At 34.7% G+C, this 27,611-nt stretch overlaps 1 protein-coding gene and 1 pseudogene across 1 annotated transcript; both read right to left on the bottom strand.

Moving 5' to 3' along the window:
• Positions 1–3,808: 3,808 nt before the first annotated feature.
• LOC115959205 lies at positions 3,809–7,193 on the bottom strand (annotated as a pseudogene).
• Positions 7,194–15,628: 8,435 nt separating this feature from the next.
• LOC115959204 (cytochrome P450 89A2-like) lies at positions 15,629–17,261 on the bottom strand. Its single transcript, XM_031077519.1, has one exon. It carries the CDS (start codon positions 17,172–17,174, stop codon positions 15,639–15,641), a length of 1,536 nt encoding a protein of 511 aa, XP_030933379.1. The 5' UTR covers positions 17,175–17,261; the 3' UTR covers positions 15,629–15,638.
• Positions 17,262–27,611: the final 10,350 nt, after the last annotated feature.

Genomic DNA, 27,611 nt, shown 5'->3' with positions numbered 1-27,611 from the left:
GGAAAGCTGCCATTACTGCCATTGAATACTCTGCACCTGACAGAACCATGCTCTTTAGCTTTTACAACCACCCCCAACCACTCTGGGTATGGGCTGATGGGACAAGTATCAGTCCTGGAAAGTCGAACCTACACGTGGACGTTGGATGAGAAATACAAGCTAATATAAAAGGGGAAGTAAGCAGTCCAGAGACAGGGGCTGGGAAAAATGGCCAAGAACCAGAGCCTCCCAGTCCACCTCCAGGAGAAAGACTCCTCGAGCGAACACGATTTAACTCTATATGAACACCACGACAAACCCCTGTTCGGTGACCAAGGCTTAACCTTTCAAACTCACGCTCTACAAATGATATTGTTTGGGCATTTTTTACGTGCGAACCCAATATCATTTTGGGTCGTTACAAATCGTGTCCTTACAATAAGTAATTTATATATAAAAAAAAAAATTTACTTTTGTTCAGTGCTTTTTTAACATATATTATGAATTATGATTACATTTTTTTTTCTTAATCACAATGTAGAATCTTACGATCATCAATTTAATTCCCTAACCCCTCTCACTAATCCTAATAACCATGTTGTTACCTACTAAGGTAGGATGTTGGTAATTAAATGGAAGATTAGTGCATAAATGATTTTCTCGTTGTGCAAGTTGAAAGTGATGTAACTAATAGTATTGGTAATGAAACTTTCGTGTAACGATTTCAAAATATAAAATCTTTTAGAAAGAAATCATAAAACTTCATGTATTAGCATGTGTGTTTTCCTATTTGTAATCTGATATGTATATATATATATATATATATATAGTATTTTATATTAAATATTGTTTAATTTAAGTTTCTTAATGACTATTTTGAAAAAAAAAAAAAATAATGGAGTTGTCACTTTCGACTTTCACAAATTATGAAAAAGATTGTGACATAATTAAATTGTATCCTTGTTAAAGCTTTTGGTTAGGATGAGTATAATATTTTCATAGTTTGTTTATTATGTATACTTACACATGTACTGAGGCAGTCTTTGACTTGTCCCACAAAATTTTTTTATTATAAAAATTTTAGTATATATTATATACATAGGTACTAATTTTAGCAATTTTGTTCTATAAAATTAAATTTTGTCCTCTTAACAATATCATTGATTCTTTTAAGAATATTTTTATATCCATAAACATTTCTACAACATTTTTACAAACTGTTGAAGTAGTAAATTCTTATTGATTAACGTCTGGATCCACCACTAACATTGCTTATTTACATATCAATAACCATTTATCACTTTAGCAATTTGTTAAAAAAAAAAAAAAAAAAATCATAGATCTAAAATCTAAAACAAAATATATAAGTCCAAAAAAGTTAGCCTAACAACAAAAATTATCAATTGTGAAGCTAAAAAAAAAAAAAAAAAACTCCAATCAACCAATTTTACCAAACAAACAATCCCCTTAAAAAATTTAAAACAAAATAATTTATACTACTTAGCAACAGACACACGCATCAAAAAAAAAAAAAAAAAAAAAAAAAAAAACTCTTAATGACTAAGCTAACATAACTATCAGCAAAGTTATTCCCCTAACTCCAAGTCTTAGCTACATCCTTGTATATACAACAAAAAAAAATAAAAAAGATAATTGTACTGGTATCAATTTATTAGATATTGCTATAGACTTTATTTCGAAGTCAACAATAAATCTTCGTGCATTATGGAATATAGACTATCAATTGAAGGTATAGTCTTCAACCATTCATTGCCCTGGTGAACTCATGTAGCATATACATCTTCTAAGTTCTAACTATACTTTTTATATATAAAAAAAAAAAAATTAGAAATTGTTTCAAATTATGGCATATAATTACTCTTTTAAGTCATTATCATCAAACAAAGACATGAGTTTAAGCCAAAAACTCACTTTACCCTTAGCCAAATAAAAAAGATGACCCAACTTAGACATACCCCACTCATCAAATGAAGAGCTTCAAATGACTGACAACGATTTCCCCTCAATAGGTAGCTACAGCTAGATCCATTCTTTGGACCAAACCATCACAAGAAACCATCAAAGTTAACTGTGATGCAGCCATAGGTAACAATTGGTCTTATATCAAGATTGTGGCTAAAGTTTGGAGAGGGACACTAATTTTTCCCTTGCTAAACAATCAAAATCCACTATCCCAGTTCAAGTAGAAGCAGAGACGATAAATTGGGTGACTCATCAAGTAGTGAATCATAACATTGATGCTGCTATTATTAAGAGTGATTCCAAGATATGTGTAGACAAGGGCGGAGCCGGGGGGGGGGGGGGCTATTATTAAGAGTGATTCCAAGATATGTGTAGACAAGGGCGGAGCCGGGGGGGGGCGGTGAGAGGAGGCAATTGCCCCCCTGGCCCGCACAAAAAACACCTTAACTTATACTTACTACAACATCCTACCTATTTTATCTTTGGGTAAAAAAAGTAGTGCCTATCCAATTAGATAATTGAACATTAATCAAAACTTTATCCCTTAACTGCTGAGGAATTTCACCTAAACAAAAGCTTTCTTCACTCACACTTCATTAAAAATTTAGCTAATTTAAATGTCATTTTGGTGCTTGGTCTTGAATCAGAGCATAGCTTCTAATTTCTGAATAAACCAAGAGTGTTTTCATGCCCTCAGTTCTCCACTAACATGCCTTGCACAAAAACTTCGTGTGTATCATAAGCTATTACTAGAAGATGAAGTATATTATTCAATTACCAGCGACTTTGACGAAGCTTGGACTATGGAGATTTAATCAACTAGGCATAGTGAAGTAATAACTTATAAATGCCCAGGGATGATTTCTAATGGGTTTATTTTTGGTTTGAGTGCTATAGAGTGTAGCCAATATAAAATTATTGGCTTGACACGTAAGCATAGTGTTGCAATATCATGCATGTAACCATGTTGCTAGGATTTTTTTTTTTGATGGGATTGTTGCTAGGAATTTGAAGCTAACTATATAATAAATATTATATTATAGATTTTTGATAAGTAAAAGTTTATTGTTAATAAAATAATTTGAGCATTTTATAAGTCTTCATTAATCAAAATTACATAAAATTGCACATCATTTCATTCATAACTCAATTTTTTTACTTTGAAAATTGATTCACATGTGAGCAAGTCTTTCACTTTCCCTCTTTCTTGTGTGTGTTTGTTTCTCCAAAAAAAGTGAGTACAAGCCAAATAGATAAATACAACAAAATGAATATACTTTCTTTCCGTGAAAGTTAAAAAAAAAAAACATAATTTCATTAAAATATTATTTAATATTTAAATGAATAAATTTTGATTTTTCAAATTTGTGTCAAATACTATATATTCACAATGTGCATAATTCCACACCCACCCCCCCGCGGCGCCTTAAAACTTAAATCCTAACTCCGCCAGATGCTCCTACTAAGCCTAACATTGCAGATCCTTGGAGGGTAACAGTTCTAACTCAAGGTACCTTAAAACTTTCTTCCTCAACCAGTAAAATTCAGTTTAGGTGGACCCCTAGAGAATCTAATAGGGCTGCTCATGTATTAGATACTTGGTCTCCTAATAACAATTTCTCTGGTTGTTTTGTATTGGGTGCTTCTCCCTCTGTTTTTTGCAAATGTTATTGAGCAGAAGGCCTAGAATTTCCTTTTGTATTATGTTTGTGCTTTATTATAGTCTTTTCTCAGTTGATTATCAAAAGAAAAAAAAAAAATCCCCTCAATAATAACACCAAAATAATAAATAAACACATTACCATTTCTGCATTTCAACTATTTCGTTTGATGTACTAGTGCCATAGAAACATTTTTAGTGAAAATTTATCAAATGCAGCTGTAGACTTTATTTCCAAATAACAATATCATAATCATGGTCTCGTAGACCTTACCATTCAAAACCTTGGAGATAAGTGGGCCTTGAGAGGATTCTTCATCACCATGGTGAACTCATGCTTCTCTGACAAATCAACCTCATCACCATCAACAACTTTCCACTCAAAATTTCAAACCAAATTGGCCACAAAATACCCCAAATGAAGTATTGTCAAACCAGAAGCAGGACAGATCCTCCTCCCCGCACCAAATGGCATCATCCTAATCTCTCTGTTTCCAGTTATATCAAACGCTTCTCCTCCATCATCACCACTCAAGAATCTCTCAGGCTTAAACTCCATAGGATCTTCCCAAACCCTCGAGTCCCACCCCATTTCTGCCACCATGAAATTCAAAATAGCATTCTTTGGTACCCAATACCCATCCAAAACACTGCATGTGGTAACACAAAATGGGCAGGTGGGTGTCTCCTTAAACCCTCCAAAACCACTGCTTTCAAATAAGGAATCTTATTCAAATCCTCTTTTTCACTTCCTTTTCTCCATCACCAACAACCCCTTTAATCTCCACTAAAAGCCTCTCTTGGATTTGTGGGTATTTCACCAAATTCGCCATAATCCACTCCAATGCTGTTGACGTAGTATCCGTACCCGCGTCTAGAAAAACTGAACACAAATTAACCATTTCCTTATCTTCAAGCTTCCCCTTTTCCTCTGGCAACTCCAAATCCAACAACGTGTCCACATACGACACAACAAACTCATCGTCATTTTCTTTGCCTTCTTTCATTTTACTCTGTCTTTCTTGCTTCACTTTCCTCCTTGCTTTAATCAAAGGAATTAACACATCATCTTGGTTTCTCCGAAGTTGAAACAACTCTTCCCAACGCTTACGAAATAAAATCCTTTCAATACTGGGGAAAAAATTTAGTATAGCAAACCGACCAGAGCTCAAAAGCAAGCGACGTTCAACCTCTTCGATTTTCTTAATCTGGGTTTCACCGAGTTTGTCTCCGAAACACATAAGAACCAACAAACAAACATGGAGTATTGGAAATGGTCTTTAACAACGGATTCTGTGTTGGGACGAAGGCGATTGAGGAGAATATCCAAGACACACTTGCGCGCGTGAGAGTAAGATTTCATGCGCGAAGGGTGGAGAATCTCTGAAGTGAGATTACGACGAAAGAGTCGCCATGTGGGACCAAAAGAAGCAGAGTAGATGTTGTGTTTGTTACTAGATAGATACGATCACGGCCGTAGGTGGAGGAGCAGGGCGGTCAGCGAAAACTGCACTGTTTTGAATAAGAGCTTTGTGTGCGAGAGAGTGGTTGGTGTTAAATATTAGCAATACGATGTGTTATACCATGTTGTGTATGCTAGAGTAGATGCGGAAGAGGAAGCATAAAGGAGGAACACTGAGAACACGAGGGTTACGTGGTTCAGCCTTACGGCCTACATCCACGGAGGAATCCCTTAAGGGCTACATCTTTATTGTATGAGAGTGTAGTACAATAACCTCCTATGTTACAATGAACCTTAACATGAGTATATATAGGCGACTAAACCCTAAACTACTAGTACAAGCAGGAATGGGCTTGGGCCTATTACATTGGGCTAATATGTCTAATATATATCTCTAACACCCTCCCTCAAACTCAAGGCGGAAGCTCGATGAAGGCTTGAGGTTGGATAAGCATGAGAAGATCACTTGGAGATGCCTTTGAAGAAACCACAATGAAGAATGTGCCAATTGACTAATTTCAGAGTCTCAAATGCAGAAATGGAGCCCAAAATCGGAATTTACGCAAAAAACTGAGCAAGATAGGCCCTTTTGGAAATTTTGACTTTTGGTCAAAAGTCAACGCAAAAAGTCAAAGTCAAAGTCAACTGGTCCAGAGTCAAGTCAATAGTCAAAGTGCTCACGGGTCAGATCCGGGTGGTCCGGGTCGGGTCGGTCCGGGTCGTGGTGCTGACGAGACGACACTGCTGACGTGGCTGATGACGTGTCGCTGACGTGGACTAGGGCTGACGTGGACGTGCTTGCGTGGCTGCTAATGTGAAATGATGACGTCATCCGGTGACGTCAGATGACATCAGCAGTAGTTTTCCGGCATGGCAGGAGCGTGCGTGTTCACCGGCGCGTGAAGGAGAAGCCAGGAACTAGGGAGGCGCGTGGAGGCGCGTGTAAGCTCGGTTGAGGCCCATAATTTTAGGTTCTGTAGATCGGAGGACGATAAGGCCGTCTTGGCGGCGCGTGTGGCTGTGATCCAAGCGGGGAGTCAAGAACGTTTCGCGGCGCGTGAGAGTTCCAGGAGCCATTGTTCGCGCGTGGTGGCGCGTGCGGCTGCGGTTGGAAATCGGGTGCCTCGATTTTGTAGATCGGTGGACGAGGAGGCCGTCATGGCGGCGCGTGTACCAAGAACACGATCTGGAAGTCAAAATCTGAGGCAGCGCGTGGAAGATTTTCCGATTTCAACTGAGGCGCGTGGCAGGGCTTCGGGAGACCGTATTTCTGGGTTTTCTTCACGGGAGGCCGGGGAGCACGTCTGTGGTGTCGGTTTCGACAGGCGAAGGCTTGATGTGCACAGATCTGAAAAGTTAAGTCACGGCTTTGCTTGAGTTTGTGGGTCTGGACATAGCAGTGAGCCATGGCGGCTGCAAGATGCCGTGGAGTCTAGATGTAGCAAACAAGCGTGTGTGACTTCTAATGATGGTGTGCACGTGAGAATCTTCTTTGCTTGCTAGAGATGTTTGTTTGATGCCAAGAACGAAGTTTGGCTCTGATACCATGTTAAATATTAGCGTAGAGATGTGTTATATTATGTTGTGTATGCTAGAGTAGATGCGGAAGAGGAAGCATAGAGGAGGAACACTGAGAACACGAGGGTTACGTGGTTCAGCCTTACGGCCTACATCCACGGAGGAATCCCTTAAGGGCTACATCTTTATTGTATGAGAGTGTAGTACAATAACCTCCTGTGTTGCAATGAACCCTAACATGAGTATATATAGGCGACTAAATCCTAAACTACTAGTACAAGCAGGAATGGGCTTGGGCCTATTACATTGGGCTAATATGTCTAATATATATCTCTAACAGTTGGCAACGAAGATAGCTGGGCTGAAGCCTGTGTAAATGGTGATGATGGGTCCATACTTGGCATGGAGTTTGCGGAGGGCTTGTACCGTTTCGAAGAAGGGTCTGTTGATCCATTGGAAGTTGCTGAGTATTGGGATGTATATGGGTCCTGGAGGTAGCTTATTTTGATTATCAGAAACTTTGTTGAAAAGGAGGGATTTGAGGAGGGCTGAGACACAGAGAGAGATGACGATGATGAACCAAACTTCCATGTTTGATTGAATAGGAGCTTAAAGACAACCTTAGTCCTCATATAAATAGGTGGATGATGACAAAAGAGGAACAAGAAAACTTGGAAATTCTTATGTGCTCCAGGAATAACGTTCTCTCCTCTCCCTCAAGTGAACTTATACATGGGATATATGTGGGGCCACTAATCATGTAAGAAAGAGATAATATATCCTGGGTGTATATGTTATTTATCTCACAGTAGGTAGGTTCTATAGTTGTGTGGGACCCAACTATTGTTAGAGAGATGAAATATACATTTGAAACAATATATAATTTTTTTGTGAGTGGAGAAAATATTGCACCGGAGCACCTAAGTACCTAAGGGGCCGTTTGGATTGAGTTTTTTGATAACTCAATTCTCAGTTTCCATAACTCATAACTCAAAAATGGTGGGACCCATAGCAAAAAGGTTGTTTGGCCAAACGATAACTCTGTTTCCATCACTCAATTCTCTGATTTTTGAGTTATGAGTTATGGAAACTGAAAACAACAAAAGGCTGTTTTCAGTTTCCATAACTCATAACTCAATGGCATTTCCGTAAATAAACACACATGAGGGACCCACAGCCGTAACTTTTGACCACCTTTTGACTTTTTTTTTTTCTTTTTTTTTTCTGGGTTGGCGTTGGCTGTGTTTTTTTTTTTTTTTTTTTTTTTTTTTTTTTTTTTTTTTTTTTTTTTTTTTAAGTACCTAGACTCACCAAACTTAGTGAAAAAAAAAAAAAAAAAAAAAAAAAAAAACCCAGACCGAACAGCCAACCCAGGAGGGGAAAAAAAAAAAAAGAAGAAGCTGCTAGTGAAAAAAAAAAAAACACTGTACCGTGACAGGTGTGGGCCCTCCAAATAGTGTGAAAAATAGTGAGTGATGAAAACTGAGTGATGAAGGCAAACGGATGTGAAAAATTGAGTGATGAGTGATGAGTGATGAGTGATGGAAATTGAGTGATGGAAATTGAGTGACGAAAATTCCTTACCCAAACAGGCCCTAAGTTTTTCTCAAGAAAACTTTATGTTTGACTTTGCTGCCAGAAAATGAGAAATACTTGAGGTGCAATGCTTCATCCTCTCAATTGAGGGGACACGTGGTTGCTCGAGCATTGAAGAATTTGTCCCAGAAAAAATATCAATTTTGTTATAAAAAGTTTACAAGCTGCTTCAATTGAGATTGACCGGAACTTTCACAAAATCAAACTAAGAGGCTGAGTCAAATATCTCACATAAATCCTAACTAGTTTAGAAAGAAACATTTCAAATTTTCCCTACATGTTTTTATAGTAGTCCCAGTCAATAAGAGCATTCCAACAAATTTTAAATTGCTTACATCAACTTGGCTACCAGCTCGGCATAATAAGGGTGATCTGTTAATGTCTGTTAACGTTGGAATCCAAATTCAAAAATTTTGCAAATCTAAATTGGTGGGTCATGAAGCTCCAGGTTAAAATGTTTGGGTCCACGTCAATAAAATAAGTGGGATAATTGCAAAGTTATCCTAGGGTTCTCAACATAAAGGCATATAGACAACAAAACATGTAATCCCCCATGTTACAGGGTGAAGCACACTTTTAGAGAAGCGAATAGAGTGGCGGATGCTATGGCTAAGCTTGGAGGAGCGATGCAGGAAAATTTTGTTGTTTGGGATAATCCCCCATCTGATGTAATAGCAAACTTTGTGTATTTAGATACTAATGGGGATAGTGTTTGTAGGCTTGTTGCCTCTAACTTAGCCGTTTTGCCTTAGTTGTTTTTTAATAATAATTCCTTTTTAAACCAAAAAAAAAAATATATATATATATATATATATATATAGACAACAAAACAAATGCTCTCCGGTTAGTGTTTAGTGTGAAAAAACAAAAAACAAGCGGCGGAACAAACAAGAATACGATCTTTTTGGTTACAAGTAAAAGCATGGGAGAAATGGACTTGGAAAGTGATAAAGGTATATTTTGTTTTGTCTTGTTTTGATTTAAGGCAGAAACACCATTTTGGTCCTTACATTTTGAGTTCATGGTCAATTTGGTCCCTACTATTTTCAACTTACAGTCAGTTTGGTCCCTGCTATTTTCAACTTGCAGTCAATTTGGTCCATACCGTTAACTCTCTAACGGAAAATGCTTACGTGGCTAACGGTGTGAACAGTTGGCACATTTAATATTGATGTGGCAAATAAAATAATAAAAATAATGTTTAATACATATTTTAAAATGCCACGTTGGCATTTTCCCAATTTTAATAAAATATAAATAATTTCAATTTTAAAAATGAAAAATGAAAAATAAAATCTCAGATTTTCTTTTTATCTTCGTGCACTTTCTTGGCGACCAAACACAAAAATACAAATATCAGATTACTAAATCAACCCAAAGACTCAGTTCATTCAAGACACCACAGCATTCATAAACCTTTTAACGTAGTTTATCCCTCACAATCTCAATTATAAATGTAAACAACCAAAACTACCGCCAATAGACCCACTCTTTTGTCATCAAACCAATTTTGAAACTCAAAAAACCCCCCACACTCTGATATCACCAAACAAACTTTGAGACTAAAAAGGCCCACACGCCAATTAGAGCCATTTTTTGTAATGACTATGATAGGAATAGTTTTCTAGGTTACCAGATAATCAATGAGAAAGCATGGACGGTGATATTTTTCATATCTTTCGGTAAGAAAAACCAGGTGTGCAATGGCACCATTTGCGGAATTACCGAACTGAAAAAACACGGTGGCTAAGATAAATCCCATGATTATCACCATGCCCAATCGACGAGAAAGGCTCCGTCATTGGATACAAATTCGTTATCTGGATTTGCATCGAACCGCCACCAACCATGCCGTGACACCAACTGAAGCTCCACGCGTGCTCCAACCCAGGACCATTCAATCGTTCCTGCCTTGCGTCACTGTCACTGTTCCTGCCTTGAGCCGTCACCAGCCATCAAATCCCAGCGCCGAAAGGAGATCTCATTGCTTTCCTTTGTAATGGATTTTCTTCTATGTGTTAAGGTTTGGAAAATGGGGTTTTTGAGGTTGATTTTAGATTCGTGGGTTTGGTGTTTTGATTTGGTTTTTTGAGGTTTCAAGGAGAAATTTGGCCACCAGATTATCTGGGTTTTGTGTAAACAAATTTAGTTGGATTTGTCCCTATAAAAGCCATTGGATTTGTCTCCATCTAGGTTTGTTCTTGTTCTTTTTCTTTTTTGGTTTCTGTTTGGTTACCAAGACAGTTTGCTAGGGAAAATTTGTTGAGTTCTTTTGTATTCTAAAATTTCAATTTCTTATTGGTTATTTCTAATGAGGATGTTTCTCAATTGTATAGAGGTGAGATGCTGTGGAATATATTTATGAATTCAAGGATTTAAGATAGAAAAATCAAGAAGGTGATTTTGTGTTTGGTAGCCATGAAAATGGAAGAAAATCTGGGATTCCTAATTTTGTTTTCCAATTTTAAAATTGTGAAACTAAAATTAAAATTATTTGTATTAAAATTGGAGAAATGCCAACGTGGTATTTTAAAATATTTATTAAACTTTATTTTTATTATTTTATTTGCCACGTCAGTATTAAATGTGTCAATTGTTTACACCGTTAGTCACGTAAGCATTTTCCGTTAATGAGTTAATGGTAGGGACTAAGTTGACTGCAAGTTAAAAATAATAGGGACTAAATTGACTGTGACTCTAAAATGTAGGGACTAAAATGGTGTTTTTGCCTTGATTTAATTTATGGTGATATATTTGCTCTCAAATAAAACTATATAAAAATGTATTGAATTTGTTGTATTTACATGATATGAATTTTATAGTCTAGCTAAAGAAAAATATCATAAAGATTTTGCTTCTTTTTTTTCTTTTTTTCTTTTTTCATATATAAATGCTTTATTTATTTTTGCTCTTTACAGTATATATTGTTAATTTTTTGTTATTGTTATATTTTTTTCATTGAGTATCATAATCGACCCAAAAAATTTAAGAGTAAATTTTGTTGTTGTTGTTGTTATTGTTGTTATCCATTGCCAATCCAAAATAAATAAAATTGCTACTAAAACTTTTTGTTGTTGTTGTGCCTAAACATAAGAGTTTAGTGATCAAGTGTACCATAGGCCTTTAAGAACACATGCAAAATTGTAAACATGGTGCATATTGAGGAAAAAAAAAAAAAATCTAAACGTGATATAATTATCGTATTGTAATTTCCTTAGTATTTTGTTTCTAATATTTATATTTGTCATAAAAATTATTGTAGTTATTTGCAAACCAAGTGATACTGAAGAAATTGAAGCAAATTGCATGTTTGTTGTATGACTAGAAAATAGTGATGAAAATTTGTTGAATAAGATGGTGCATAATGTAGATGGAGCATATACTTTATATAATGATCATGTATTACGAATGGATTTTAGTATTCGAAAAGGAAAGTCTAGGTATTATAATGGGACGAAGAACATAAAGCAGCGTGAATTTCTATGTTCTAAGGAGGGGTTTTAACTAGATGAAGATTTTTGTAAAGAGAATATTCGAAAAGCAAAGCCTAGGTATTATAATGGGGCGAAGAACGTAAAGCAACGTGAATTTCTATGTTCTAAGGAGGGGATTAAACTAGATGAAGATTTTTGTAAAGAGAAATATTCGAAGAGACTAGAGACTAGAACTAGTTGTAAAGCATTTGTTCATCTCACAGTTGAAAATGGTGTTTGGAGGGTTAGTGCATTTAATCCAGAGCATAATCATGAACTTGCACTACCATCAGAGAGGCATTTGTTAAGATCCAGTCGTCATATTTCAGAACCTAAGGCAAATGTAATTGATACCATGGTGAATGCAGGTATAAGTATAAATAATGTTTATTCATATATAACAAAAGAAGTTGGAGAGAGTGAAAATGTAGGCTTTACCAAAAGAGATTGCTATAATCATGTGAATGTGCAAAAGATGACAATGATTAGTGTTGGAGATGCTCAAAACTTATTGAATCATTTTAAGTCTAAGCATACAGAAGATCCCATATTTTTTTTACACAGTTCAAGTAGTTCAAGAAAATTGCATGACTGATTTTTTCTGGAGAGATGGGAGATTAAGAGTTGACTATGATTGTTTTAGAGATGTAGTGGTATTTGACACTACATACCGCACTAACAAATATAATTTGATTTGTGCTCCATTTGTAGGTGTTAATCACCATTGGCAAAATGTGATGTTTGGATGTGTGTTCCTTTTGGATGAAACCATTGATTCATTTAAATGGTTGTTTAAGTAATTCTTAGACTCAATGGGGGAATCGATCGCCTATAACAATTTTCATTAACCAAGATCAAGCTATGTCAAATGCTATTGAGAAAGTTTTTCCAAATACACATCATTGGCTATGTTTGTGGCATATTAAAAAAAAAAAAAAAAACTCCTTCTCACTTAAGAGACTTAAACTCTAACTCAAAGTTCATGTACTTGTTCAACAAGTGCCAAAAATATTGTGATTCAAAATTGGAATTTTAATACACATGGGATCAAATGACAAAAAAAATTTGTTATTGAGAATCATCACTAGCTTCATATGATGTACAAAATTTGACATAAGTGGGGCACTGCATTTATTAAGGATTTTTTCATAGCTGAATTTAAATCTTCCTCGAGGAGTGAGAGCACGAACCATTTTTTAAATGGTATAGCAAATAAAACAATTAGCCTCACTAAGTTTGTAATTGAATATGAAAACTTATTGGTAGGTATGCATTCGTTGGAGTTGGATGAAGATTTTCGATACAAGCAAGGTGCCCTACAAAAAGTAGTTAAGAAGAGTTGCATTTTGATCATACAGCTCAAGTTTACACCTTAAGATATTCAATATATTCGAAAATCAATTTCTTAGTAGTCTTGCAATGGTTTGGGATCAAGTTGATTGCCAAGATACAATTGGTGTTTTTGAGGTGAAAGAAGAAAATAGTGAAAGAGTACGCATTGTCTAGTTTGATAATCTCAATAGCAATATTTCTTGTTCTTGTAAGAAATTTGAGTCATTAGGGATTGTTTGTTGTTATGCATTGCGGATTTTTTAGTATAAAAAATTAAACTGGAATTCCAAGTCAATACATTTTGAAACGTTGGACAAAAGAGGCTAAGAAGGGGACGATGATTTATGAACAAGACAACCATTCACTTAGCAATGATAAAGAGAGAAAGATAGTATGGCGTAATAGCATGATGCGTATTGCTAATACAATCATATCTAAGATTCAAGGGGAGGATAGCCTTAAGAGAATTTGCCAAAAAATGCTATTAGAACCTGATGAAAAAATTGAAAGGGAGTTATCAAGGTTCAAGTTTGGTGCAAATGCAAATGTGGAAGAGAATGAAGCCATACAATGTGACACCACTGATGAAATGCTTTGCTTGCCAAATGAGGTGTCCGTGTTAAATCCTCCATGTGTGAGATCAAAAGGTTTAAGAAATACTAGACTTAAAGGGAACTTTGAGAAGCACAAGGCAAACCCATCTAAAGATGCATCTTCTTCAAGTAAGTAACTTAATAAAAAAAAAAATATAATATATGCTACATTTTTATCATTAATAAATATTTTTTGTATATTAAATTCTTAATTTGTGTGTGATTTTTTTATGTACAACTTCATAGGAAAAAGAAAACAACAAGCAGTCGAAGAACATTCAAATGTCTCATTTGGTGACATATTCAATACACCAATCTGTCAACCACCTAATCCCTACTCTTATACAAGCTTTACAAGTGCTAACTTATATGGTCGATCTTACTCACCTTTGACAATGCATTCTAATTGGGTTTGGACTACTTGAATTTTGGGTCCTTATAATAACAATAACCATTGATCACATTAGCAATTTGTTAAAAAAAAAAGAAAAAAAAAACTTGTAGCTCTAGCATTTTCCTCCTTTTAAAGACTATTAAAAAAAAAAAAAAATCATAGATCTAAAATCTAAAACAAAATATATAAGTCCAAAAAAGTTAGCCTAACAACAAAAATTATCAATTGTGAAGCTAAAAAAAATTAACCCAATCAACCAATTTTACTCAATACAAACAATCTGCCCCTTAAAAAATTTTAAACAAAATAATTTTATCCTTACCCAGCAACAGACACACGCATCAAAGACTCTTAGCTCCATCCTTGTATATACAACAGAAAAATAAAAAAGATAATTGCATAGGTATCAATTTATTAGATATTGCTATAGACTTTATTTCGAAGTCAACAATAAATCTTCGTGCATTATGGAATATAGACCATCAATTGAAGGTGTAGTCTTCAGCCACACCAAAAGATGGACCCAACCATTCAAATCCTCTGGGCCTTCAAAGGGTATTTCATTGCTCTGGTGAACTCATGTAGCATATACGGCTTCTAAGTTCTAACTATACTTAAAAAAAAAAAAAAAAAAATTATTTTAGAAATTGTTTCAAATTATGGCGTATAATTACTCTTTAACTTTTCATCATCAAACAAAAACATGAGTTTAAGCCATAAACTCACTTTACCCTCAGCCAAATAAAAAAGATGACCCAACTTAGACATACCCCATTCATCAAATGAAGAGCTTCAAATGACTGACAACGATTTCCACTCAATAAGTAGCTATAGCTAGGTCCACTCTTTGGACCAAACCATCACAAGGAATCATCGTCAACTGTGATGCAGCCATAGGTAACAACTGGTCTTATATCTCGGTTGTGGCTAAAGTTTGGAGAGGGACACTAATTTTTCCCTTGCTAAATAATCAAAATCCACCATCCCAGTTCAAGCAGAAGCAGAGGCGATAAATTGGGTGACTCATCAAGTAGTGAATCGTAATATTGATGCTACTATTATTAAGAGTGATTACAAGATATGTGTGGATGCTCTTACAAAGCCTAGCATTGCGGATCCTTGGAGGGTAACAGTTCTAACTCAGGATACCTTAAAACTTTCTTCCTCAACCAGTAAAATTTAGTTTAAGTTGACCCCTAGAGAATCTAATAGAGCTGCTCATGTGTTAGATACTTGGTCTCCTAATAACAATTTCTCTGGTTGTTTTGTATTGGGTGCTTCTCCCTCTGTTTTTTGCAAATGTTATTGAGCAGAAGGCCTAGAATTTCCTTTTGTATTATGTTTGTGCTTTATTATAGTCTTTTCTCTGTTGATTATCAAATGAAAAAAAAAAAATCCCCTCAATAATAACACCAAAATAATAAATAAATACATTATCATTTCTGCAATTCAACTATTTCGTTTGATGTACTAGTCACCAAACTAGTGCTTATATAAAATGCCAAAGAAAATTTATAGTGAAAATTTATTAAATACAGCTGTAGACTTTATTTCCAAAGAACAATATCATCGTCATGGTCTCGTAGACCTAACCATTCAAAACCTTGGATTCAGCGAAAAAAAAGAAAAGAAAAAAGAAAAAAACCATTCAAAACCTTGGAGATAAGTCGGCCTTGAGAGGATTCTTCATCACCATGGTGAACTCATGCTTCTCTGACAGATCAACCTCATCACCATCAACAGCTTTCCACTCAAAATTCGAAACCAAATTGGCCACAAAATACTCCAAATGAAGTATTGCCAAACCAGAAGCAGGACAGATCCTCCTCCCCGCACCAAATGGCATCATCTTAATCTCTCTGCTTGCAGTTATATCAAACGCTTCTCCTCCACCATCATCACCACTCAAGAATCTCTCAGGCTTAAACTCCATAGGATCTTCCCAAACCCTCGAGTCCCACCCCATTTCTGCCACCATGAAATTCAAAGTAGCATTCTTTGGTATCAAATACCCATCCAAAACCACATCCTCAGTCACTGCATGTGGCAACACAAAATGCCCAGGTGGGTGTCTCCTTAAACCCTCCAAAACCACTGCTTTCAAATAAGGAATCTTATTCAAATCCTCTTCTTTCACATCCTTTTCTCCATCACCAACAACCCCTTTAATCTCCACTAAAAGCCTCTCTTGGATTTGTGGGTATTTCACCATATTCGCCATAATCCACTCCAATGCTGTGGACGTAGTATCCGTACCCGCGTCTAGAAACTCTGAACACAAATTAACCATTTCCTTATCTTCAAGCTTCCTCTTTTCCTCTGGCAACTCCAAATCCAACAACGTGTCCACATACGACACAACAAACTCATCGTCATTTTCTTTGTCTTCTTTCATTTTACTCTGTCTTTCTTGCTTCACTTTCCTCCTTGCTTTAATCAAAGGAATTAACACATCATCTTGGTTTCTCCGAAGTTGAAACAACTCTTCCCAACGCTTACGAAATAAAATCCTTCCAATTCTGGGGAAAAAATTGAGTATAGCAAACCGATCAGCGCTCAAAAGCAAGCGACGTTCAACCTCTTCGATTTTTCTAATCTGGGTTTCACCGAGTTTGTCTCCAAAACACATAAGAACCAACAAACAAAACATGGAGTATTGGAAATGGTCTTTAACGACGGATTCAGTGTTGGAACGAAGGCGATTGAGGAGAATATCCAAGACCCACTTGCGCGCGTGAGAGTAAGATTTCATGCGCGAAGGGTGGAGAATCTCTGAAGTTAGATTGCGACGAAAGAGTCGCCATGTGGGACCATAAGAAGCAGTGTTGATGTTGTGTTTGTTACTAGATACGATCACGTCTGTAGGTGGAGGAGCTGGGCGATCAGCGAAAACTGCACTGTTTTGAATAAGAGCTTTGTGAGCGAGAGAGCGGTTGGCAACGAAGATAGCTGGGTTGAAGCCTATGTAAATGGTGATGATGGGTCCGTACTTGGCATGGAGTTTGCGGAAGGTGAGTTCCGATTCGATGAAGGGTTTGCGGAGCCATAGGAAGTTGCTGAGTATTGGGATGTGTAAGGGTCCTGGAGGTAGCTTACTGTGATTTTCAGAGACTTTGTTGAAAAGGAGGGATTTGAGGAGGGCTGAGATACAGAGAGAGATGACGATGATGAACCAGACTTCCATGTTTGATTGAATAGGAGCTAAAAAGGGACACCTTATTAGTCCTTATATTTATAAGTGGAAGAGGACATAGGGGAGCAAGAAAACCTTATGTTTGACTTTACTACAAGAAAAATATAAATTTTGTTATAAAAAATTTACAAAGCTGCCTCAAGTGAGATTGGCCAGAACTTTCGTTACATTAAACTAGGAGGCTGAGCTGATGATCTCAGCTAGAAAATTCCAACCAGTGGTGTCTTTCAGCTTTCTTTTTCAATATATATTATTTTTGTGTTTGCGTGACCTAACAAGTTTACTGTTTTTATTTTATTTTATTTTAAATATAAGTGATGTTTATCCCATATCAGTTGTGTGTGTTATATTTTTAGTTCTTATAATCTTAGGTTATTGCTATAAAGATTAAGTTATTTTGTAGTAATATTCTAGTTATGTAATGTATTATAAATATATTTAATAAGTATGTTGTTTTCTTTAAAAAAAAAAAAAAGACTATCTTTCTTTAAGATTGATTATTTATTCATTTATTTTAAATACAACTAATATAATTACATCACTTTAGACTTGTACATCTTTTGAAAGACAATTACAGAAGAAAATAGGCACATATCTACTGGACCATACTTGATAGTTGTTAGGGACTTAAAAATAAAAAGTTCAAATATGAACCGGACCTCCTTCTCAAAAAAAAAAAAAAAAAAAAAGAACCGGACAATTTCCTTCTCGAAGAAGAACTCAACAAACTCACTTTACGCTTAATTTAATAAAAAAATGACCAAATTGTTGGTTATAAAAAGTTTACAAAGCTGCCTCAGGTGAGATTGGCCAGAACTTTCGTAAGATTAAACTAGGAGGCTGAGCTGATGATCTCAGCTAGAAAATTCCAACTAGTGGTGTCTTTCAGCTTTCTTCTTCAATATATATTTTTTTTGTGTTTGTGTGATCTAACAAGTTTACTGTTTATTTTATTTTATTATTTTATTTTATTTTTAATATAAAGATGTTTATCCCACATCAGTTGTGTGTGTTAGACTTTCAGTTCTTTTAACCTCAGGTTACTGCTATAAAGATTATGTCATTTTATAGTAATACTTTAGTTATGTAATGTATTATAAGTCTATTTAATAAGTATACTGTTTTCTTAAAATATATATATATATATATATATATCTTTAAGACTGATTATTTATTCATTTATTTTAAATACAACTAATATAATTACATCACTTTAAACTTGTACATCTTTTGAAAGACAATTAGAGAAGAAAACAGGCACATATCTACCGGACCATACTTGATAGTTGTTAGGGACTTAAAAATAAAAAGTTAGCATTCTTCGCTAGCCAAATATGAACCGGACCTCCTTCTCAAAAAAAGAAAAAAAGAAAAAAAAAAAAAAAGAACCGGACCGTTTCCTTCACGAGGAAGAACTCAACAAACTCACTTTACTCTTAATTTAATAAGAAAATGACCAAATTGTTTGGTTTTTCTATCTTTACCACCTTGGTCCCACTAAAATTTCCCTTATATATACAAATTTTTTCATAATTAATTTATAAATTGTTAAGTTGGCTTACCAGTGAGCAGTAGACATAATCTATTTATATTATAAGCCTATTTAATAGAGTCTTTTGGGTTAATATTGTAAAATCTGAACTTAATTTGCGTTATAGGTACTGTTTGAAATTAATTAGAGAATTGAGGAAAGAGAAAGAATTTCGGCAACAGTGTTGCCAAAATTCAACAAAAGTAGGAGAGAGAAAGAGAAAAAGTTGGAGAGAGAAAGAAGAGGAATTTCGGCAATGCTGTTACCGAAATTCCTCTACCCAAATTCCTGCCCGGTCCTGTGTAAAAAAGCAATTGCGGCAATGCCATTGCCGAAATAGGGAAGAAAAAGAAATTTTTTTTTTGGTAATTGTGGCAATGGCATTACCGAAAATGGGGGAAAAAAATTGAATGGAATTATGGCAATGTCATTACCGAAAATGAGAGGAAAAAAAAAATGTTGTTGCCAAAATCTGGGAAGAAATTTTAAAAAAAGTGTTACGTTCACAATATTTTTATAATACTTTTACAACAAATCACAGGTGATTAGTTATTATTAGTTCAAATTTGATTTTAACACTGAGATTACTTTTTTAATCTAATAATAACAACTTGCTACTTAAAATTTATTGTAAAAATATTGTAAAAATTGTGTGTACCTATCATTTCTTAAAAAAAAAAAAATAATAATAGAATTGTAGCAATGGGATTGCCGAAATAAGTGCAGAAAATTTTCACCTATTTCGGCAATGCCATTACCAAAAATGTGAGAAAAAAAAAAAAAAAAAGGAGAAGAATTATGGCAATGGGATTGCCGAAATTCCCATTGCCACAATTCTTAAAAAAAAAAAAAAAAAAGGAGGAGAATTGTGGCAATGGGATTTTTCGAAAATCCCATTGCCACAATTCTCCTCCTTTTTTTTTTTTTTTTTTTTTTTTTTTTTTTCTTTAAAGAATTGTGGCAATGGGAATTTCGGCAATCCCATTGCCACAATTCTTCTCCTTCTTTTTTTTTTTCCTCACATTTTCGGCAATGACATTGCTGAAATAAGTGAAAATTTTCTACACCTATTTCAGCAATCCCATTGCCACAATTCTATTATTATTATTATTTTTTTTTTAAGAAATGATAGGCACACACAATTTTTACAATATTTTTACAACAAATTTTAAGTGGCAGGTTGTTATTATTAGATTAAAAAAGTAATCTCAGTGTTAAAATCAAATTTGAACTAATAATAACTAATCACCTGTGATTTGTTGTGAAAGTATTATAAAAATATTGTGAACGTAACACTTTTTTTAAAATTTCTTCCTAGATTTCGGCAACAACATTTTTTTTTCCCTCTCATTTTTGGTAATGACATTGCCATAATTCCATTCAATTTTTCCCCCCTTTTCCATAATGCCATTGCCACAATTACCAAAAAAAAAATTTCTTTTTTTTCCCTATTTCGGCAATGGCATTGCCGCAATTGCTTTTTTACACGGGACCGGGTAGGAATTTGGGCAGAGGAATTTCGGTAACAGCGTTGCCGAAATTCCTCTTCTTTCTCTCTCCAACTTTTTCTCTTTCTCTCTCCTACTTTTGTTGAATTTCGGCAACACTGTTGCCGAAATTCTTTCTCTTTCCTCAATTCTCTAATTAAGTTCAAACAGTACCTATAACGCAAATTAACTTCAGTTTTTGCAATATTAACCCAAAAGACTCTATTTAATAAGTATATTGTTTTCTTAAAAAAAACAAAAAAAAAAAACTTTCTTTCTTTAAGACTAATTATTTATTTATTTATTTTAAATACGACTAATATAATTACATTACTTTAAACTTGTATATCTTTTGAAAGACAATCAGAGAAGAAAACAGGCACATATCTACTGAACCATACTTGATAGTTTTTTTTTTTTTTTTTTGATAAGGACTTTAAACATTTCATTAATCAAATCAGTTCAAAAACAATATATCATAGTGAAGAGATTGCTCAATAAAACAAGGGTTCTCTTCCAACCAAACAATAAAATCAACAACCCCATGTCGCATGTTTTGCTAGCTGATGCGCTGGTCTATTACATTGTCTACGGACATGTGACAATTCCACGCGGCGTAAGAAGCCACTCAAGATCCTAATACCTGATATCACAGCTGCCACAGAAGAGGGGGGTGATGTATTACCACTCAGTGCATTATACGTTATGAAGGAGTCCCCTTCAATGATACAATCCTGGACCCCAATGTCTCTTGCGAACTGAACAGCTGCTTCCACAGCTTTTACCTCAGTTTCCAAAGGCCCCAAAGGTGCATTGATCTTCTTACTCAACGCAGCTATTACCTGACCATGGCAGTCCCGAACTAAGACACCAACACCTGCTGCTTCCTGGGTCTTGAAGACCGCTCCATCCACATTAATTTTATATCTATCCGTTGGTGGGGGTGTCCAAAACGTTACTCAAGGCGCTGGTGCTGTGGTTGGTCGCTCAGTTACTGCATGATACTCCTTGAGGTAGCGAGAAGACCACTGCACTATTTCACTGCTCGATTTCTTTTTACCCTCATTCCGCACCTCATCCTATTTCCCCATATTGCCCATGCGATTGTTGCTGCCAACGCCACTTTGGACTCATCATATTGTCCCTCCATAATCATGTGCCACATCAAATCAAAACACGAGCGGACATCAGCTGTATTTATACCAAAATGGATCTTAGTGCAACTCCATACCTCCCTTGCTCTCTGGCAGCTCCAGAATAGATGGCCGGATGTCTTAGGTACTTCAAAACACTCACATACTTGATAGTTGATAGGGACTTAAAAATAAAAAGTTAGCATTCTTAGCTACCCAAATATGAATCGGACCTCCTTCTCAAAAAAAAGAAAAAGAAAAAAAAGAACCGGACCATTTCCTTCTCGAAGAATATGAACTCAACAAACTCACTTTACTCTTAATTTAATAAAGAAAATGACCAAATTGTTTGGTTTTTCTATCTTTACCACCTTGGTTCCACTAAAATTTCCCTTATATACAAATTTTTTCATAATTAGTTTATAAATTGTTAAGTTGGCTTACCAATGAGCAGTAGACATAATCTATTTATATTCTATATTTAATTACATCTAAAAGTGTATCATTTATTATTGCTATATTTAATTTGAATCCATGTCATTATCATTTTCTTTCCAACTTTTCTTTTATATATACATATGTATATATTTCATATTTACTCATTTAAAGAGAATTAAAAACTCCATTATTTATCGAACAACCTTTCTCCCTTCTTTTTACATTTTCCCAACTTCTTGTTACAATTTCTTCAACATTTCTTCATCTTTTTTATCTTTTCATCTTCCCATTACTCTTTATCTTAATATCTATTCCTCTATTCATTTATATTATTTTATTTTGATTCTTCTTATTCTTATACTCTTATTATAAATTTGTCATTTTCTCTCACATTCTATGCATAGTTTTTCCACACAAAAATATGCATAAAATGGAAGAGAAAATGACAAATTAATAGATTTTTTTTTTTCATTTTTGGTGAATTTTTAATTTTTCTTGTATCTCTACTTTAGGTTGATAAATTTTTGTGTTTTTTAGAATTTTACTTTGGGTTGATGCGATTTAGTTTTGTGTTTTAAGTTGTTTTCTTTTTTGTTCTCTTTGATTTTTAAATATTATCCTATTGCATTATAAAGATATTATATAAGAATATAATGTTATCTATTACATACATGACTTGAATAATTTGATATTTATTGCTATATATTTTATTTTTGCTCTTTTTATTGTCATCTTATTTTATTCAACATTTGAATTAAGCCATATTCTCCTATAATTAAATTATTTATATTTTCTCTTTTTTTAAAAAATTTAAAAAAAATTAAACATATAATATTTTAATTAAATTCAATACATAAAATTGTCCTCATAAGACATTAGAATGCAACAAAGGAAAAATGGAATACAAAACACATGCCAATTTAGAAAAACTAAATTAAAAAAAAAAAAAAATTAATGATACAAGAAACTGATTCACTATTATATCAGTGCTTCAAAGCAAGATACTTCCCACGGTCTATCTTTCTTGATGCTGTTGAGTCACCAAATAGCTCTTTTGTTTGGAGAAGCATCATGGCAGCACTACCAATTCTAAAATCCGGCTATTGTTGGAGAGTGGGGAATGGCTCTTCAATTCGAGTTCTTGGGGATAAGTGGATTCCTAATCAGCCAACTAACAAAATCATTCATCCGGCCAATGGTGACATTGATGATTGGTTGGTTTCGGATCAAATTGACCATGATTTACACTCGTGGCAGACTGATGTTGCCATGACCATGTTACATAGGGAGGATGCTGAAGCATTATGCAAAATTTCATTAAGTTGGAGATATGTGTTTGACTCCATCATCTGGCTTCACAATAAAAATGGGATGTTCACTGTCAAATCAGCTTATAAGGTAGCAAGGCAAGTTTTGAAGGGCGAAGATTGGGCTGAAAGCTCCAATGGATGTGCTGGTAAAAATGTATGGGCTGCATTGTGGAAGCTTAGACTCCCAAACAAGATCAAGGTGTTCGGATGGAGAGCATACCATGATATCCTGCATACATGGTTGAACCTGATCAAGCGACAGATTATTATAGATAATGGATGCCCGATTTGCAGCATATTTCCGGAATCAACAATTCACGCTTTGTGGGAGTGCGCTGCTGCACAAGATGTCTGGGCCAGGAGTATTAAAATATTGCAGAAGGGCAGCTTTGGTCAGGGCGATATACTTCATCTCTTGGAATATCTACTGGACCGGATATCATTGGAGGAGATGGAAATTTCCTGAATAAGCGAGCAGTAGAGTTCCTCGAGGAATATTGACAAGCTCAGGTACACTTAACTGCAGGACCGGTTTTGCAGACTAGCATGGTGGTATGGAAACCACCTCCAGATTCGGCCTTTAAGTTAAACTTCAATGCAGCCATTTTTTCGAAGGTGAACAGGTCTGGATTTGGTGCTATAGTATGAAATTATAAGGGAGAAGTAATGGCAGCCATGATTGCCAAAGGGCCAGCCGTGAGCAGCAGTGATGAAGCAGAGATGTTAGCGTGTAGAAAAGCTATTGAATTTACTATTGAGGCTGGCTTTTCTAAGGTTGTTATTGAAGGGGACAACGTTAATGTCATACAAGCCATTTCATTGCCATCAGCCAACCTGTCTCTGTTAGGAAACGTGGTGGATGATATTCGACATTTAATCCGGGGTTTACATTGGGTGAGTATTTGCTGCACAAGGAGAGGTGGAAATAAAATTGCTCATGTGCTAGCACAACATGCTAGAAATATTGTAGATGATATGTATTGGATGGAGGATTCTCCTCTACCAGCCTTAGAAGCCTTGTATCAGGATGCTATTCTTTTATGCATGAATGAATTTTCTGTTTTAAAAAAAAAAAAAAACTTGAGAGGAGAAATTTTTGAATTATATATAAATAAATAAATAAGAATGCATATTTAATGCAATATAATTATCATCAAACTTAGGAAAACAATATATATATATATATATATATATATAGAGAGAGAGAGAGAGAGAGAGAGAGAGAGAGAGAGAGAGAGATTTATGGTAAAGAAAAAAGAAACAATACAAAGATAGATAAAGAAAAAGAAAGAAATAAAAGAAATCAAATGTCAATCATTAACCATGAATTGGACAACAGAGAGGCTGTTAGGAAGAGTAAAAAACAATTAAAAACTGACCATAGAGAGGACATTAAAAACTTTATAATGTAATAAAATCAACCATTACATTCACTTAATTAAATCAATAATCAATAATTAAGTACAATCATACAAAATTTAAACCTAAAACTAATCAAACTCTAACCAGGGTAACTATATTTCGTTTTTTTTTTTTTTTTGGGAGAATGGTTACCATATTTCCTAACATAACTAAAAAGAAAATGTTCTCTAGTATATTATACAAATTGGATCTCAAAATTGGTGGATCCATACTATGATGACACATTCATTTTCAAAATATTATACAATGACATGTGTCAACTTCCTATATTTAATGGATGAGAATAACTTAGGTCCGGAGTTGGCGTAAAAGACACCCTTTACGCCAGCTAGCCAGTTTAGCCAACAAATTTAAACTCAATACACCTTATTACACACAATTATAACCCAGTTAAAACCCCAAATATTCCTCAAATATGTTCAAAGCATCTTCTCCAAACGGTAAACCAAAGGCAGACTCTCCTCCTCCTCACACCGGAGCTCCATTCCTCCATAGTCATCACCGGAGTTGTTTTTGAAGCTTGAAAAAGATGCCGAACTGCCGTTAGTCTACTGTCACATTCTCATAGTTTGTTTTCTCATGATTTGGTGGTTTTCCCTTATTTTAATTTCAAAATATTAATGGGTTTTTGGGTTTTTTTGTATGTCAATTTGTTGACTTAGTATGGGTTTTTCTGTTTTTTTGATTGGATTCTTAAATGTAATTCGAAATAAAGGTTTGAAATAGTCTATACTCTTCAAGTGCATAACACATTTTAGATGTAACTATAAATATTCTGGCAAAGAACAACAACTTATATACAATTTAAAAGATCTAGACTCAAGTGATTATTAATTTATTATTTTTTAATAAAATTATTCTAAAATTTTAAGTGGTGCATTATAATCCAAATTCTTCATCTAATTCATCCAATCCTTATTTATTTATTTATTTTACATATGGTGTATTATAAAAAAATAAAGTAGCAACTTTCTTATTTCTTATTACTACACTACACGTATTTAGTTGGTTTTTTTCTTTGAGAGGTAAATTTAGTTGGTTGGTGCCATATGACTTAAACCTACAAGTGTGTCTATCTAAATATTATCAACAAAGCCTAAAATAATAGGATAGAAAAAAAAAAACTAAAGCATAAACTATTAAAATGTGTAGTTGTGACGTAGAAGTATAGCTAATCCCATGAGCTAAAAAAAAAAAAAAAAAAAAAAAAACCAATTTCATTGGGAGGATATACACACGGGAAGGATTTGTAATCTACTTTTTCTTTTTTTCTTTTTTCAAATATATTTTGTTTTAATTTTTTTTTGGATAATGTCAAATTTTTGGATAACAAAAAAGAAAAAGAAAAAAAAGAAGCTAATAACATTAACAAATAACAACTTGATTTTTACGGTATAACAAAAAAAAAAAATTGTAATTAACGTTAACAAATTGATTTTTATGGTACTTGATTTTAAATTAATTGCTTTTTTTTTTCTTCCTTTCTTTGCTTATATCAACTTCTTCACAATTTAAAATTACTATTTTAAATGGAAATAACTTCTTATCAACTTTTTTTTTTGGTTGAAGTTTACTGTGGTTGGATAAATATAGGAATGATTATGGATAATAGTTTTATTATACCATGACTCTCATCTTTAGATTTTCAGGTCACTATAAAATATAAATAATAAGGCTAGGTTCATGTGTGTGTGTGTGTGTGTTTATTTTTTATTTTTTATTTTTCAAAAAGTAAATTCCCAATTCTTTTTTTTTTTTACTATTCATTTTTTTTTTTGGCAGGGAGTCTCTTGCGGTTTCGAAGCACTCAATAAAACAATACTCTTGGTATTGAGTTTTTCTTAAAAAAATTTCTTGAAGTTTATATTTACACATTTGGTTTTGATAGGGTGAAATTCAGTGCCTCCTCCCTCACTTTCAAAGACAAAAATTCAATTCTTATGTAAGTTTATCTACTTTTATTTTTTAATGTTTAGAAATTTGGGTTGTTCATAATTCTTAACTATTACATTGAGGTTGAATTCAAGGGTTTTCATTTAAATATGCGTTTTACATATGCAAACTCCCTTTATATTTTTTTAGGCATCTCCTTTTATATTAGTTGCATAGTTATTTACCATATTCCATTCAATTAATTTTGGCCATATATAAGATTTTTTTAATAAAAAATTAATCTTACAGAATATGCATTCATTATATAACTTAAAGTAAAAGGTGTACGGCACGGGATCCCTAGGCCCATTTGGGCCTTGAACTTTAATCCTACAATGAGGCCCATGAAGTTGGGCCCCAGGCCTGCTGAAGCAATGGGCCCGGGCCCCATGCCACTAGGCCCGATCCAAAGCCCATTATGCAGGCAATTCCATACACGTCATGGTTCGTAATCTGGGACTTGCCCGGCTAGTCACATCTTGACCGGGAACGTGACTGCTCGGGGATGATATACCTCAACTACTCGGTATTGCCTTAGAGAATATCGCTGTCGAGCATCCTCCTTGAGGTGGGAACTAGTTCCAAAGCGACCACTCCCACTCCCACTCCCAACTATACACCCACTTAAAAGCAATGGAATTGGATCGCTTTGCCCACCAACAACCTAGGGTAATCATAACTCTTCCACTAATTTTAGGTTATAAATATGAGAAGCTAAGGAGGAAAGGGGGTTGTTGAATGGTTACATGGGAAACTAGGAAAAGAGGGAGCGAGAGAAGCAACAAAAGAGTAATAGCAGTGAAAGTAGGGGAATTCGTAAGGAGAGGTTTCTGTGTTGGGTCTCTGTGTTAGGAACTACCCAAGGTAGGAAACTCAAAGCCCACACTACAAATAGATTGTGAGCCCAAGTGAGGGCCGGTCCATCAACCTCATTTCTGGCCCACACAATTGGTGCTGTCTGTGGGGATCTCTTACAAGGCAGTGGTTCGGTTAAGACTTACGCCCAGGAAATGTCTACAAGACGTTTAGAGAGTTTTGCTGAAAGTGGTTTGGTGGGATCTTCTTGGGGATCTACGTGGCGAGAATGAAGGCATAAAAGGCGTGAAGATAGGGATCATGAGCAAGAGGAAGAACGGTCCAGCATCGGAGAAGGGTCGTACCAAACACACCGGATA

The sequence above is a fragment of the Quercus lobata genome, chromosome 9, assembly GCF_001633185.2.
Source record: "Quercus lobata isolate SW786 chromosome 9, ValleyOak3.0 Primary Assembly, whole genome shotgun sequence".
Classification (NCBI taxonomy): Eukaryota; Viridiplantae; Streptophyta; class Magnoliopsida; order Fagales; family Fagaceae; genus Quercus; species Quercus lobata.
The sequence above is the reverse complement of the archived record's forward strand: the minus strand, read 5'-3'. Positions and strand labels throughout refer to the sequence as shown.

Excerpts from the sequence above, each read along its gene's own strand:
- LOC115959204 (XM_031077519.1), bottom strand. The coding sequence starts at position 17,174 with ATGGAAGTCTGGTTCATCATCGTCATCTCTCTCTGTATCTCAGCCCTC.